This window comes from Girardinichthys multiradiatus, chromosome 7 (genome assembly GCF_021462225.1).
Source record: "Girardinichthys multiradiatus isolate DD_20200921_A chromosome 7, DD_fGirMul_XY1, whole genome shotgun sequence".
Classification (NCBI taxonomy): domain Eukaryota; kingdom Metazoa; phylum Chordata; class Actinopteri; order Cyprinodontiformes; family Goodeidae; genus Girardinichthys; species Girardinichthys multiradiatus.
Window position 1 is genome coordinate 28,522,084 of NC_061800.1, and position 14,597 is coordinate 28,536,680.

At 40.7% G+C, this 14,597-nt stretch overlaps 1 protein-coding gene across 4 annotated transcripts in view; it reads left to right on the top strand.

The window, feature by feature from the left end:
- Nucleotides 1–14,597, top strand: part of grb14 (growth factor receptor-bound protein 14) — a 40,671-nt gene that overhangs the window by 22,025 nt on the left and 4,049 nt on the right. For 2 of the 4 annotated variants that reach the window (XM_047371591.1, XM_047371593.1), the window contains 8 exons: nt 265–421; nt 8,599–8,720; nt 9,131–9,205; nt 9,299–9,436; nt 11,200–11,310; nt 11,411–11,524; nt 11,875–11,937; nt 14,233–14,349. In XM_047371591.1, coding sequence (XP_047227547.1) covers nt 265–421; nt 8,599–8,720; nt 9,131–9,205; nt 9,299–9,436; nt 11,200–11,310; nt 11,411–11,524; nt 11,875–11,937; nt 14,233–14,349 — 897 coding nt within the window. The remainder of the gene's footprint in view (nt 1–264; nt 422–8,598; nt 8,721–9,130; nt 9,206–9,298; nt 9,437–11,199; nt 11,311–11,410; nt 11,525–11,874; nt 11,938–14,232; nt 14,350–14,597) is intronic. The other 2 variants (XM_047371592.1, XM_047371595.1) reach the window with 1 other exon arrangement.

The following is a 14,597-nucleotide window of genomic DNA, read 5'->3' on the forward strand; positions in this document are numbered from 1 at the left end:
GCTTACCCGGACACAGCAAGATACTTTCCTCCAAATAGAGGGGAAGTAGACTAATTAGTTAAAAGTTTGAAGTTTTTCCATGTTGGTGTCAGCTCGTTACATTAAACATGCTTTGTGTATTTTTCTGTGCTTTACTGAAACAAATATCTAGTCAATGAGGTGGAGAAGATTTATTTTTGCCTTAGTGTGTTTGACCACTTTAAAAATACTTCATTTAGATTTCCTTGTGACCTATTTCTTAGGTTCTTATTTGTTTTATTTCAGGTGATTAAAGTTTACGATGAAAACAACACCAGCAAAGCTGTAGAGGTTCCCACTGATGTCACTGCCAGGGATGTATGCCAGCTATTTGTCCTGAAGAATCACTGCATTGATGACCACAGCTGGACTCTTATTGACCACCTTACCCAGCTGGGAATAGGTGAGATTTGTTTTGTCTCTTTGAGTATCTTATTGTGCATATTGCCGTGAGTGAGTATCATAATATATAAGGAACCAGCATGGAGTTCTTATATATATTGATTGATTCATTGCTGTTTGTGCCACTGTAGTGATCCAAAAGTATGGGGTAAGAACGCTGTCAAAAACAATGTGTATGTAAAGACAGAAATGTGTGCATATTAGTCAATTGTTGTGCATAAGTAAAATCCAAAATAGGTATTGTATATTTTCTCTATAAGAATACAAAATAAAATGTTACAGCTTCAAGAAATTACAAACACAAAGTTCAAGTTTACAGTTGTGGTTTATTCTGTATGAATACAATATGCTATAACAGTTTGTGAATACGATTTCTTTTCTATGAGAATACGAATTTACAACAGCGACTTGGCGTCACGTGATCTCAGGAATGGGAGATAATTCAGTCTAAAAGGACTATTAGGAACAGAGGGGAGATAGGGGGGGGGAATCAAGAGTATTATAAATAAAGCATTGTTCTTATTTTTATGATATACAAAACTAAAACATAGACTATAGTGGGTGGAGTTATACAATGATGTACAATAGGTGGCGGTATGCACCTCTGAATTTGTTGCGAACCACCAGCAGAAGAAGAAGCAGCAGCACTAGCGACAAGTTCAAATACTGTTATGTCCCCTTTCAAGGCCAAGTGTTTTTAGCAAGAGCCTAATTGGGCACTGGTTTAACCAGTCGGCAAGTACCATCCCCCTGTATGCTGATTGGTCAGTTGGTGTATGTGTATACATGTGATTGGTTTATTTAAATTTTTTGTGTATTTTACTTTTTATTTAAATACAACTTGTGTGGTAATTTGTAATGACCCTGAAGAAGGCCACAAGGCGAAACATGTTAGTCTGCGAATAAATTTTGTTCCAAGTACTTCAAGTGTTGATGAAGTTTTCACCTTACCATCACTGTGCCACTGTAGCCCCACTCTTAATGGCATTTCTCGTACTCGTACTCGTACTTCCGCTTATCCGGGACCGGGTCGCAGGGGCAGCAGACTCAACAGAGACGCCCAGACGTCCCTCTCTCCAGACACCTCCTCCAGTTCCTCCAGGGGGAGCCCAAGGCGTTCCCAGGCCAGCCGAGAGACATAGTCCCTCCAGCGTGTCCTAGGCAGTCCCTTGGGCCTCCTCCCAGTGGGACGTGCCTGGAACACCTCCCGAGGAAGACGTCCAGGAGGCATCCGGTATAGATGCCCGAGCCACCTCAACTGGCTCCTCTCGATGTGGAGGAGCAGCGGCTCTACTCCGAGCCCCTCCCGAATGGCCGAGCTCCTCACCCTATCTCTAAGGGAGTGCCCGGCCACCCTACAGAGGAAGCTCATTTCAGCCGCTTGTATCCGGGATCTCGTTCTTTCGGTCATGGCCATAGGTGAGGGTAGGAACGTAGACCGACCAGTAAATTGAGAGCTTTGCTTTTCGGCTCAGCTCTCTCTTCACCACAACGGACTGGCACAGCACCCCCATTACTGTGGCAGCCGCACCGATCCGTCTGTCGATCTCCCGCTCCATTCTTCCCTCACTCGTGAACAAGAACCCGAGATACTTAAACTCCTCCACTTGAGGCAGGAACTCCCCTCCAACCTGAAGAGGACAAGCCACCCTTTTCCGGTCGAGTACCATGGCCTCGGACTTGGAGGAGCTGATCCTCATCCCAGCCGCTTCACACTTGGCTGCGAACCGCCACAGCGCATGCTGTAGGTCTTGGCTAGAGGGGCCAGCAGGACCACGTCATCTGCAAAAAGAAGAGACGAAATCCACTGGTCCCCAAACCCGACCCCCTTCGGCCCTTGGCTGCGTCTAGAAATCCTGTCCATAAAAGTTATGAACAGGACCGGTGACAAAGGGCTACCCTGCCGGAGTCCAACATGCACTGGGAACAGGTCCGACTTAGTGCCGGCAATGCGGACCAAACTCCTGCTCCGCTCGTACAGGCACCGGATGGCCCCTAGTAAAGGGCCCCCGATTCCATACTCCTGGAGCACCCCCCACAGGGCATCACAAGGGACACAGTCGAATGCCTTCTCCAGGTCCACAAAACACATGTGAACTGGTTGGGCAAACTCCCATGAACCCTCGAGCACCCTGTAGAGGGTATAGAGCTGGTCCAGTGTTCCACGGCCGGGACGAAAACCACACTGCTCCTCCTGAAGCCGAGGTTCGACTATCGGTCGGACTCTCCTCTCCAATACCCTGGCGTAGGCCTTACCAGGGAGGCTGAGGAGTGTGATCCCCCTGTAGTTGGAACACACCCTCCGGTCACCCTTCTTATGAAGGGGGACCACCACCCCTGTCTGCCAGTCCAGAGGCACTGTCCCCGACCGCCACGCAATGTTGAAGAGACGTGTCAACCATGACAGCCCTACAACATCCAGAGACTTGAGGTACTCAGGGCGGATCTCATCCACCCCCAAAGCCTTGCCACCGCGGAGGTTTTTAACCACCTCGGTGACTTCAGCCTGGGTGATGAAAGAGTCCAACCCCGAGTCCCCAGCCTCTGTTTCCACCACGGAATGCATGATGGCAGGATTGAGGAGATCCTCGAAGTACTCCTTCCACCGCCCGATAATGTCCTCAGTCGAGGTCAGCAGTCTCCCGCCCCAACTATAAACAGTGTTTTCGAAGCACTGCTTCCCCCTCCTGAGGCGATGGACGGTTTGCCAGAATCGCTTCGAGGCCAACTGGTAGTCCTTCTCCATGGCCTCACCGAACTCCTCCCAGGCCCGAGTTTTTGCCTCTGCCACAGCCCGGGCCGCAGCACGCTTGGCCTCATGGTACCCTTCAGCCGCCTCAGGAGTCCCAATAGCCAACCACAGCCGATAGGACTCCTTCTTCAGCTTAACAGCATCCCTTACTGCTGGTGTCCACCACCGGGTTCTGGGATTGCCGTCGCGACAGGCACCGCAGACCTTACGGCCACAGCTACGGGCAGCAGCATCGACAATAGATGCGGAGAACATGGTCCACTCGGACTCTATGTCTCCAACATCCCCCGGGATCTAGTCGAAGCTCTCCCGGAGGTGGGAGTTGAATACATCCCTGGCCGAGGGCCCTGCCAGGCGTTCCCAGCAGACCCTCACTATGCGCTTGGGCCTGCCAAGTCTGTCCGGCTTTCTCCTCCTCCAGCGGATCCAACTCACCACCAGGTGATGATCAGTGGACAGCTCAGCCCCTCTCTTCACCCGAGTGTCCAAAACATGTGGCCGAAGGTCTGATGATACGACAACAAAGTCGATCATCGACCTCCTGCCTAGGGTGTCCTGGTGCCAAGTCCACTGATGGACACCCTTATGTTTGAACATGGTGTTCGTTATGGACAATCCGTGACTAGCACAGAAGTCCAATAACAAAACACCACTCGGATTCAGATCGGGGAGGCCATTCCTCCCGATCACGCCTCTCCAGGTGTCACTGTCGTTCCCCACGTGGGCGTTGAAGTCCCCCAGCAGAATAATGGAGTCCCCGGGAGGGGCACTTTCCAGCACCCCCGACAGGGACGCCAAGAAGGCCGGGTACTCTGCACTGCCACTCGGCCCGTAGGCTGAAATGATAGTCAGAGACCTCTCCCCAACCCGAAGGCGCAGGGATACGACCCTCTCATCCACTGGGGTAAACCCCAACACGAGACGGCTGAGCTGGGGGGCAACAAGCAAACCCACACCAGCCCGCCGCCTCTCCCCGTGGGCCACTCCAGAGTAGAACAGAGTCCAACCCCTCTCAAGGAGATGGGTTCCAGAGCCCACACTGTGCGTGGAGGCGAGCCCGACTATTTCTAGTCGATATCTCTCGACCTCCCGCACAAGCTCAGGCTTCTTCCCCCCCAGCGAGGTGACATTCAACGTCCCTAGAGCCAGCCTAAGCATCCGGGGATCGGGCCGTTGAGGTCTCCACCTTCGTCCGCCACCCAATCCTCTTTGCACCGGTCCCTCACGGTTCCCCCTGCAGGTGGTGGGCCCACTGGGCGATGGCCTCGCGTCTCTCGTTCGGGCTTGGCCCGGCCGGGTCCCGCGAGGAGCAACCCGGCCACCAGGCGCTGCCAACAAATATATAATATAGAGATGCATACTGTTTATTTTCATTGATTCATTTAATTTGCATGTCAGTAACTGCTGTTAATTCCAGTCTACTTTGAATTGTGTCAAGGTTTGGTACAAAATTTAAAAAAAACTTTCTCTGTTTTAGGTCAGTTATGATTACCAAAATTCTTCCTACTTTTCTAAGAGAAAAATGGGAGAAAGAAATCTTTGTCACTTCAAAGTCGGATACTTGCATACGCCATGCCATGATTACTATTCTGTGAGGAATGCCCAGATCATGGTGTCTTGACTTTGTAAGCATCTTAAAGGTTAAATCACAACAAGAGGTAACTGGAGAAACACCTCTGGATTTATTTTAGGGCAACACTTTAAACAATCTGCTTCATTGTTTAATATGAAAAAATCTAAATAAATCAATTATCATGAAGAACATTGTGGAGTTCCACAAGTCATGTTCATACTTGTGTAAACTTTCAAGAGGCCTGAAGGTACCCCATTTATCTGTTCAAACAATTATGAACAAGTAAAAAACAACCATGGGAATGTCCATCCATCATACCATTCAGGAATAACACAGGTTCTGGTTCCCAGAAGTGAGCTTTCTATTGTGAACTGTGCAAATCACCCCTAGTGAAAAAGCCAACTAAACCTTGTCAGTGTCATTAACCCCACTCAAACATGTCCTGTACTGACCCCGGACCTCTCAGGAAGGAAGAACCCATGCTAAAAAAGGGGCTGGCGTACTTCACAAAATGGATGGCATCATGAGGAGAGAATATTGTTTGGAAATATTGAAGCAAGATCAAAAGATATCAGCCAGGAGATTAGCACTGACGTGCGAAGAGGTCTTCCAAATGGACAATAACAATTGTCATATTGCCAAACCAGTTAAATAATTGCCAGTTAAACCAGTCAAAAGACAGCAACTTTAATGTTTTGGAGTGGCCATCACAAAGCCCTAACCTCAGTCCTATGGTAAATTAATGGGCAAAATTAATGGTCAAGCTATTGTCAGACGCTTGTGAAGGCATAATCAAAACGTGTGATCCAAGTCATACAGTTTAATGACAATTCTACCAAATAATAAGAAAATTACATTTAAGAAGGCAAAACAAAATAAATAAAATTAAGCTGTTCACCTCCAGTGTCTCAGAATATAAAAATATTGATATGGATAACATGATTTGTTTTCTCATTATATTTAGACTGTTGTTGCAGTTTGCCTTAGACAGGATGCACATGATGGTCAACACAAAAAAATAATAATAATGGGACTTTTTAACTTCTTTAGTCATACAGTAATGATACTCATGTTCATATTGTAGCTGCTTCTGGCAGTTGACACTGTCGGATATTGTGCTATTAATTTAATTAAGAGTTTTTTTCAGTTCACCTGGCTGTGGTGATAATGCTGTGATTCATTGTTGTATGTGCACCATTTACACATGTACTTTCACACCCTGGTTGATGTGATTATTGTTCAACCACAGCTCCATTTGTTTCACAACTGGTTTTCCTTCATTTTAAACTTGAAACATTTTAAACCTAAAGTACACCTGCCTTGGTCATAATGTCAGACACAGGATTTCAATGGTGAATATATCTAACATTTTTATACCAACAACATTCTTATTTTTGCAAAAAGAGAAAAAATGCCAACAAAACTCCTAAGCCCCATTTGTCGCTTGTTTCTAATCAAGCTTTTTACACTAATTCTCTGTAGTGACAAAGACGTACATGAAAAGCGCACTGAACATCTGCTATTCTTTCAAGCTCAGGACAATTACAGAATGTTCCAGGAAAGGAACTTAGTAGACATGCAGTAATCTGAATTTTGTGGCCAATTTCTGATTCCTGTCTCTTGTAATGTTTTGCTAATACAGATTTATTTTATAGAACTATAATAATATTTTTTAAAAACCCATAATATTAAATAATAATACAAAACAGCATTAAACACACTTTTTTAATTCTAGTCAGCTGCATTGAGAGTTTATTAATTATTTATACGAATAATTATTTATATTATTTACTAATATTTTAAAACAAAGACAAAATGGTTTAAAGAGGAACTAAACACCAAATCAACTTTATAAACTGGGCCTTAGGTGTGCTATCTTATTTTTTACATTTTATGTAAACTTGTTTAATTTTGCAGTATTGGTCTTACAACTGTCTTGGTGCTGCCCTCTTTGGGTTGAACAGTGGCTCCTGCAGTTGAATTTTCCTATTGTTTCAAACGGTACAGCGTGATAAGTGCCTACGTCACAGCCACCGCGTTCGGGTACAAAACCATCTCACTAAGACACACGCCCCTCCGTAGCGAGTTAAGAGTTGGAAATGCTCCTCCGCTGCCTCGGCTGCACCAGCTTCTGGCATCTCTGAGTCAGCGCCGTGAGCCAGCGGCTCAAACTGATAAGGCTCAGGCCTGCTGGGCTCCATAAAGCCTAACTTAACCTCCGATGATGAGGTGGATGAAAAATCCTCCACCTCAAAAGATCTATCCATGTTGAAACTACCTGCCACACTCTGCTCAAACTTGTCCTCCTGACCACCCCTCGCTTAACCCCCTCCGCTCATCCTAACACTTGACACTGCTCACTTTGGTGCTGTTTTTCAAAATCTGTCTGGGGGTGGAGTTATTCTTTAACATGGGGTTTAGTTCCACTTTAAATGGCTTAATGGGGGATCACGCAGTTATTTGCCAACATTTTCAGAATCAAGAAAATTCTGTGAAAAACAGCTCAAAAAGATTAAAATGAACATTCTTGGAGTAATACACTTGGCCTTCCTGTTATCTGCTAAAATTATAATGCTTTCTCTCTTCTCGCAGCCGGAATGAGAAAGTGAGAGATGTTTCAACAAGTTCTAAAAAGTATGATTTCCTCCCAAATTGGGTCTTACATATTTTGTGCTTCTTCTTACTTCATGGTGAACACTTTAATGATACCTAAAATAGCTAACTTTAAATTTTACTGGTCTTTTATCAGTTACACCATCCATACTAAAGAGTGTTGTTATTAGTGTTGCCAGATAGCACTTAGTATTGTACATCAGTGATCAGGAAAAAAAATAAAATAAATAAAAACAGTTTTGGATAGGTGACCTATCAGGGCCAATCAAGCTTAAAATCGGCTAATTCTGGTCCTCAGTCAGTTTCTTAGTGCATTTCTAAATCTGAGACATTTGTTTAACACATATGTGATATATACAGTCATATTTAATAAATTAAAATATGCTTTCTGGTTTGTCAGAATAAAAGTATCTTTTCAAAATAAAGCCCACATTTTTGCATTAAAAATGTCTTATCATTTATAATATTATAATCCTAAATGTTGTGTTTTCATTAGCTGTAAGCAGAAAATTAAAATTAACAGAAATAAAAGCTTAAAATCACCAGTCTGTGTGTAATTTATCTATATAATGTGTTTCACTTAGTGAATAAGTTACTGAAATAAATTAACTTTTCAATGATATTCTAACTTATTGAATATTACTGTGTTGTACTGTGTTGGTTTTACAGGGACTGAGAATTTGTCATCTAAGTAATATACAGACCTTGAAAAGTTCTCAGAGTTTGTAATGAGCTAAATCAACTGGCTGCTGCCTGTATGTGAACATATTTACTGTAAAGATTGTGATATTATTATTGCATGAAAAAAGTTGATACTTCATTCACAAACACTTAATTTTAGATTATTTAAAAGGCATTACATTTTTTACTTTTCAGAATATTTTCCCTTGCCATGTGTTTAACCAGTACTCATTATTTATATGATGTTCATTTTTAATACAGTTCTCTGCAAAAAGTAAGCTTTACACTGGTACTTAGATAATTCCAAGTACTAGGAAATAACTATTTTAGCTAACATTTAGCCTCAAGAGGCATGGTTTCATTCAAAGGATAAATGCTAATGTATTATTAAAGACTAAATTTCGTTTATATACTTTTTGCTGTATGATGTTTTGCAATAACTTCACTTTCAGCTGATAATTTAAACTAATGATATCTGTTTCCATGTAACTGGTTACACATTGGTTAAAACCTTTTATTCATTAAGCTTTCATTCATGTTCTCCCTGTGTCTTCTCCAGAGAGGACCATAGAAGATCATGAAGATGTTATGGACGTAGTGTCGGGCAGTGGGATGGACACGGACAGTCGGCTGTATTTTAGGAAGAATTATGCTAAATATGAATTCTTTAAGAAACCCTTGGTGAGTTTGGCCCAAAGTTGTACTGAATATGAAGTGATCAAACCAGTGGTGGTTCTTGCATGAATGGTGCCCTGGACAAGGCCATCATCTACACAATCTAAATTCAGTGGCGAGAAATCATGCAATGAACTCTCAAAGTCTCACACAAACCACATAAAATAGTTTCCCGTTCTCTGTCGCAAGCAGGGAGAGCATTCTCCCCATTGTCTGCAAATGTATAAAATCAATAGCAACTTTATTTAAAGCCTTATCATGACAAACAAGTTATATTTGTCCATCTGGTGCTTATGCCCTCCTTTCTAATGCCGCCCTGGGAAACATCCCATTTGGCCCATATCAAAAACTGCCACTGGATCACACACATATTACGACTGTTAAAAACATGAATTAATGTTAAACAAATTTTGCAGGACTTTTTCCCAGATCAAATGGTTTCCATATCCACAGAAATGAATGGCTTTGTGGACCACTCCGAGCTTATTGAGGTATGAATCCTTTTCTAAATGCAGAACTCTCATTTTGAGTACCAATGGTATGAAAAGAGCCATGAATGGTTAAATATTTCCCTATCCTAACAGACCTTCCTCAAATCCAGCACTTGTCCTGAGATCCATGGCCACCTTCATGTCAAAGAGCAAAGCAAGAAGTCCTGGAAGAAGTTTTATTTTGTTTTACGGAGGTCAGGGCTTTATTTCTCCACTAAGGGGACTTCCAAGGTTAGTACACTTTTTATTCAATTAATAACGAATTAATTCATATTTTTGAGTATTTTATATATATGCTCTGCCCTTGGGGTTCACACACACAGCACAAAAACAGACATACAACCAATTGAAAAACTTTTTTCAGTTTGAAATCAGTTCATGATTAGTTCATCCTCTGCATGTACACCTAATGTGTTATAGAAAGGCACTGGAGCAGGTTGAGCTTGATTTTCCTGAGGTCAGCTGCAGTGGAAACCATACTCTCTGTGTGCTGACAAGTGAAGCTTATACCTGCCAACACACCCACTTTTCAACTGTTTTCATTTCTTACAACAGTAGGCCTTTTGTTGTTAAAGTACAGGTAGGTTTGGTATGGCGCCCGCTTTTTGTCCTGCGTGTTTACAATCCACCTGGTGTCTTGGTCACACACATTGCTAGTCAGTCAGCACAGACATTAATGGCTGAAGCATTACTTTAAATAAGGAAGTGGGAAAGTGTGTCACACAGAAGCAGAACAATGAAAGTCTTTCAACGTTTTTTACTTGGAGAGTTATCCCTGACACAATCTAGCTATTGATACTGTCAATTTCTCTAAATATATACTTCTCTCTTTCATATATTTTTTTCTAAATACAAGTATAGTGATGAATTTAGATGAAAATTCACAGAATTATAATGCTCCACCACTAAGATTTTTAAATCTTTCTTATTTCTTGCAAATTTTGTTGGCATTAGTATGTATTTTGACTTCAAAGAAATAGTTTAAAGAAGTATTGTTTGTTATTTATTCAAAAAATTGGTTTTATAGTTAATCTATTTTTCATTAGTCATCATAAAATAAAATAATAACCTCCAACTCTGGCATATACATGTAAATTGACCATGTGTAATATGTAATTCTAGTATTACACATTTTAGATAAATGTGTAAAGGTTTTCATACCTTTTGAACTTTTCAACATATTTCATTTTACCACCAAAATCCTAAATGTAATTTATTGGGATTTTATGTGATTGACCAACACAAGTAGTGCAAACTTGTTAGTTGGCAGGACATGAGTTTCCAACTCTTTTGCTAATAAAAATATAAAAACTCGGGTTTTTATCGGTCATCAACTACCTTTAGACTAATACCCATAAAAAAATAAAATCCAGAGAAACTAATTTCACCCAGAAGTCACCAAATTATTTAATAGAGTCAACCTGTGGGTGGTTTAATCTATAAATTAACAAATCCAGCTGTTCTGTAAAGGCTTTAGTGGTTTGATAGAGAATATTAGAAAACAAACAGCATCATAACGACCAAGACAAACAGAAAACAGGTCAGGGATAAAGTTGCAATGAAGTTTAAAGCAGAGTTAGGTTCTAAAACAATATAAAACCATTTCCCAAGCTTTGAGCATCTCAGTGGGTACTGTTCAATCTATCATGGAAAAAATTGAAAACCTAACAAGACATGGCCTTCCACTTAAACAGACTTAGCAAGGAGAGAATTAAACAACGATAGCTCTGGAAGAGCTGCAGAGATTCACAGCTCATGTTGAAGAATCTGTTGATAGGACAACTATAAGTCATGAACTCTACAAATATGTATTTTAAGGATGAGCAGTGAGCAGAAAGCCATTGTTGAAAGACACCTGCTGTAGGACTTATATTTTAAAAATGTTTTTAAGTATGCAGTATTTGGTGTTGAATCACAACAAAATACAATAAAATTGAAAATGAATTAAAGTAGTCTTTGCCTTGTTTCTATAATGAGCTCTTTTTGCTGTACAGGAACCAAGGCATCTCCAGTTTTTTGCTGACTTCACTGACAGTGACATTTACACTGTTTTGTCAGCCAAAAAAATGTATGGAGCACCAACAGAGTCTGCTTTCTGTGTCAAGGTAGTAGTCACTTCTATAACCTCATAATGTCTGAACTTGTTTTAATAGAACAGATAATCAAAGCTACCAACCCACATTGTATTGTAATATTGCGTCTCAGTATAATGTCTCCCTACAGGCTACAAAGTGCAGTTCAGCTCGTGATTTGAAGCTGCTTTGTGCGGATGATGAGCAGACTAAGACCTGCTGGATCACAGCCATACGCTTGTTAAAGGTTGGCTTGCTGATGAATAACTATGCCTGACATCTAGGAGTAATGCTGAGTCAGCGCTAGAATCAGATTTAGCTTTGGAAAGAGGTCAAGGGAAACTATTGAGTGATGCTGGATTAGCATTCCCGCTCTTGATAAAGGCAGCGTGTGTTCATTGTCTGGATATCGGATGGAGCAGTTTAAAGCATTAGTCAGTCACGCTGCTCCATAAATAAATTGAATGTAATGTAAAGATAAGAATTTCTGTGGATAATTTTCGCTGTCTTTGTAACACTAAGGAATAGGGTTTACAAATTTAATGTTATGCAGTATTTGGGTTCAAATTAGTAATTTTAACCCTTATTATCTTTCAGTTTGGGATGCAACTTTACCAAAACTTCATTCAGCCCCATCAGAAGCAAAAAGCCTCACCAATGGTAAGCTCAAGTTTTAAAGTTGTTTCTACTAATGGAAGCTGAAGGCTTGTGTATGTCTGACATAAAAGGGGCATTGCAAAACTTTAGTCCCCTGAGCCTGCCAGTGAGTAAAACACATGAAGAGCTATGTGTAGGAGCAGTGGTTTACCGTACAGCTGTGTGTAGGCCTTTGCTTCGTATCTTGGCCATGCAGAGCTGTGTGGAGTCTGGGTGCTGGTCAGATTACCCCTCACCAGTTTGTGCTTTTGCAGTTTTGGCCATTTCATATTCATCATTTAACCTCAATCCACAAGATGTTTTTTGGGAAATGTGAGACAGGCCAATGTGTTCTTTTTGCTAAGCAGCAATTTTGGCCTTGGAACCCTCCTACAGATGTCATGCCCAGTCTCTTTCTTATTTTTGAATCATGAACTGACCTTACTTGAGGCAAGTGAGGCCTGTAGTGCTTTAGATATTGTCCTTAGTTGTATAATGACTTCCTGTAAGAGTTATCAGTATGCTCTTGGAGTAATTTTGGTAGGGCAGCCACTCCTGGGAATGTTCACCACTGTTCCATGTTTTCTCCATTTGTGGATAATAGCTCTTACTGTGCTTCCCAAAGCCTTAGAAATGGCTTTGCAACCATTTCCAGAGTGATAGATGTCAATAACTTTGTTTCTTATCTTTTCATATTTTTTTTTGTATAATAGCAGGGTATGTTGCTTCGTTTTAGCCTACTTCATGTTGTCAAACAGGTTCTAGTTCAAGTGATTTTAAAACATATATAAATGTCCATTGAGGTCATATGTCCATAAATGTGGTTAAATACAGATGATTCATAAATTGAAGAGAGAATTATATTTACACATTGAGTAAGGTTAGTTTGGATAGTTTTTTTTTTTCTTATAACTGAACAACATTTGTATTTACTATTTCTTTGTCTAATATTTGCATGTGACACATTTAAACAAAAACAGCAAAAACAAAATAAATCTGTACGGATGCAAATGGTTGTTTATGCCACTATATGTGTTTTTATTTATTCATATGTGTGGATTATTAGATGTCGTTACAAACATCTGAATTTCAATGTCCATAGGGCCATTAGGAAATAATTTACTGAAAGAATTATTGAAGTGCTCAACACTTTATCCCTGTTGTAAAATGCTCTACTACTGGGATTTGTTTGTGACTTGGCTAGAAAAGTGTAGCGATTTAAATGTGAGCTATAATGGACTAATAAATTTGAAACATAAAACCGTGTCAAGTCCAATGAATTGCTGAAGGTCTTTAGTTACAAAATATTTGGTAGTGTAGTTTTATTACCTGGTAATATTTCAGTGCTCTTCTCTTAGCCAGTGCAGCCTTAAACACACTTTGACTGTATTAAAAATAAGAAATTGCAACAGTAATACAATTCTGTAGGACAAATAAGGTACCTTCAGAGTTTTATTGTGGGCTTTATGTCCCAGAATACCCTCAAACTTTACTGAGGCAGCAAATATAATCTATTTAGGGGTTATTGGCATGATCGCAAACTGCCAGCCTTCTAAAAATACATAATGATCAGATCCTCTCACATTTGACAGCTCATCCCTTCTTCTTCTTCTCCTACTGCTGTCAAGGGGTCGAATGCGCCCTGGCAGAATTCCCTAGGAGGATTTGCTAGAAAGAGTGGAAAGTATGTGAATCAGCTAAATGCCAAGCTGGGTAATTAAATTTTATGTATAGATAACATGATATGTTTCAACAAAATTGGTACCATTTTTAAAACGTAGTTGAGCTTATGGGTATTTCTGGTATGTGATGTGGGTCAGAAAGGATTAGAAGAAGTAAAAAAAAAAAAAAAAACGCACTTTGTTTAGAGTACTCATTTTAATTGCAAAGCTTAGTTGGTGGAACAGCAATAAGTGTTGCAATTTAAAAGCTTTGAGGTAATCCTCATAAGAAGAATTTTCTTGACTGTGTGGGTAGTTATTTAAAGCCACTCACCCTATGACAGCTTAAAAGAGTAAAATGTGCCCATGTGTCATTCTTTCCAAAGCCACTCTAATCCCTTTTCAATGGAGCTTTCTGTTTGGAATTATCTAGAAAATGATGAGAATGGAGTCACATTACACAGACACTAGGTGGCAATACAATTCCACATTGCAGCAAGTCTTTAAACTTTTCACACCGTGTAGAAAGAATTTAACAACTGCATATTATTGGATGATTTATGTTTTATATGGTTTGTTAAAAGGCGTTTTTATGAAAAGAAATATAAATCTTTCATGGTTTTATTATATGGTACATATGACTTCTGTGCTATTTCAGAGAAGCATCTCTGAGAACTCACTGGTGGCTATGGACTTTTCTGGTCAAAAGACACGAGTGATTGAGAACCCATCTGAAGCTCTGTCTGTGGCTGTGGAGGAAGGCCTGTCGTGGAGGGTGAGCCAAGGTTTTCTCTTTATTTGTTCTCTCATTCTGCAAAAGAGAATACAATTACTTTATAATAATATCATTACTGCCGTTTAACAAAGTAGAAATATGTTAGAGGAGTGTATGAGGGACAAATCTGTTAGCTGCCCAGAGAGGTTAAAACAACAAAGCGCCTCATAAAGGTTTTCACACTGCTTGAACCTTTTCACATTTTGTTATCTTACAGCAATAAACTTGCATTTTATTGGCATTTTATG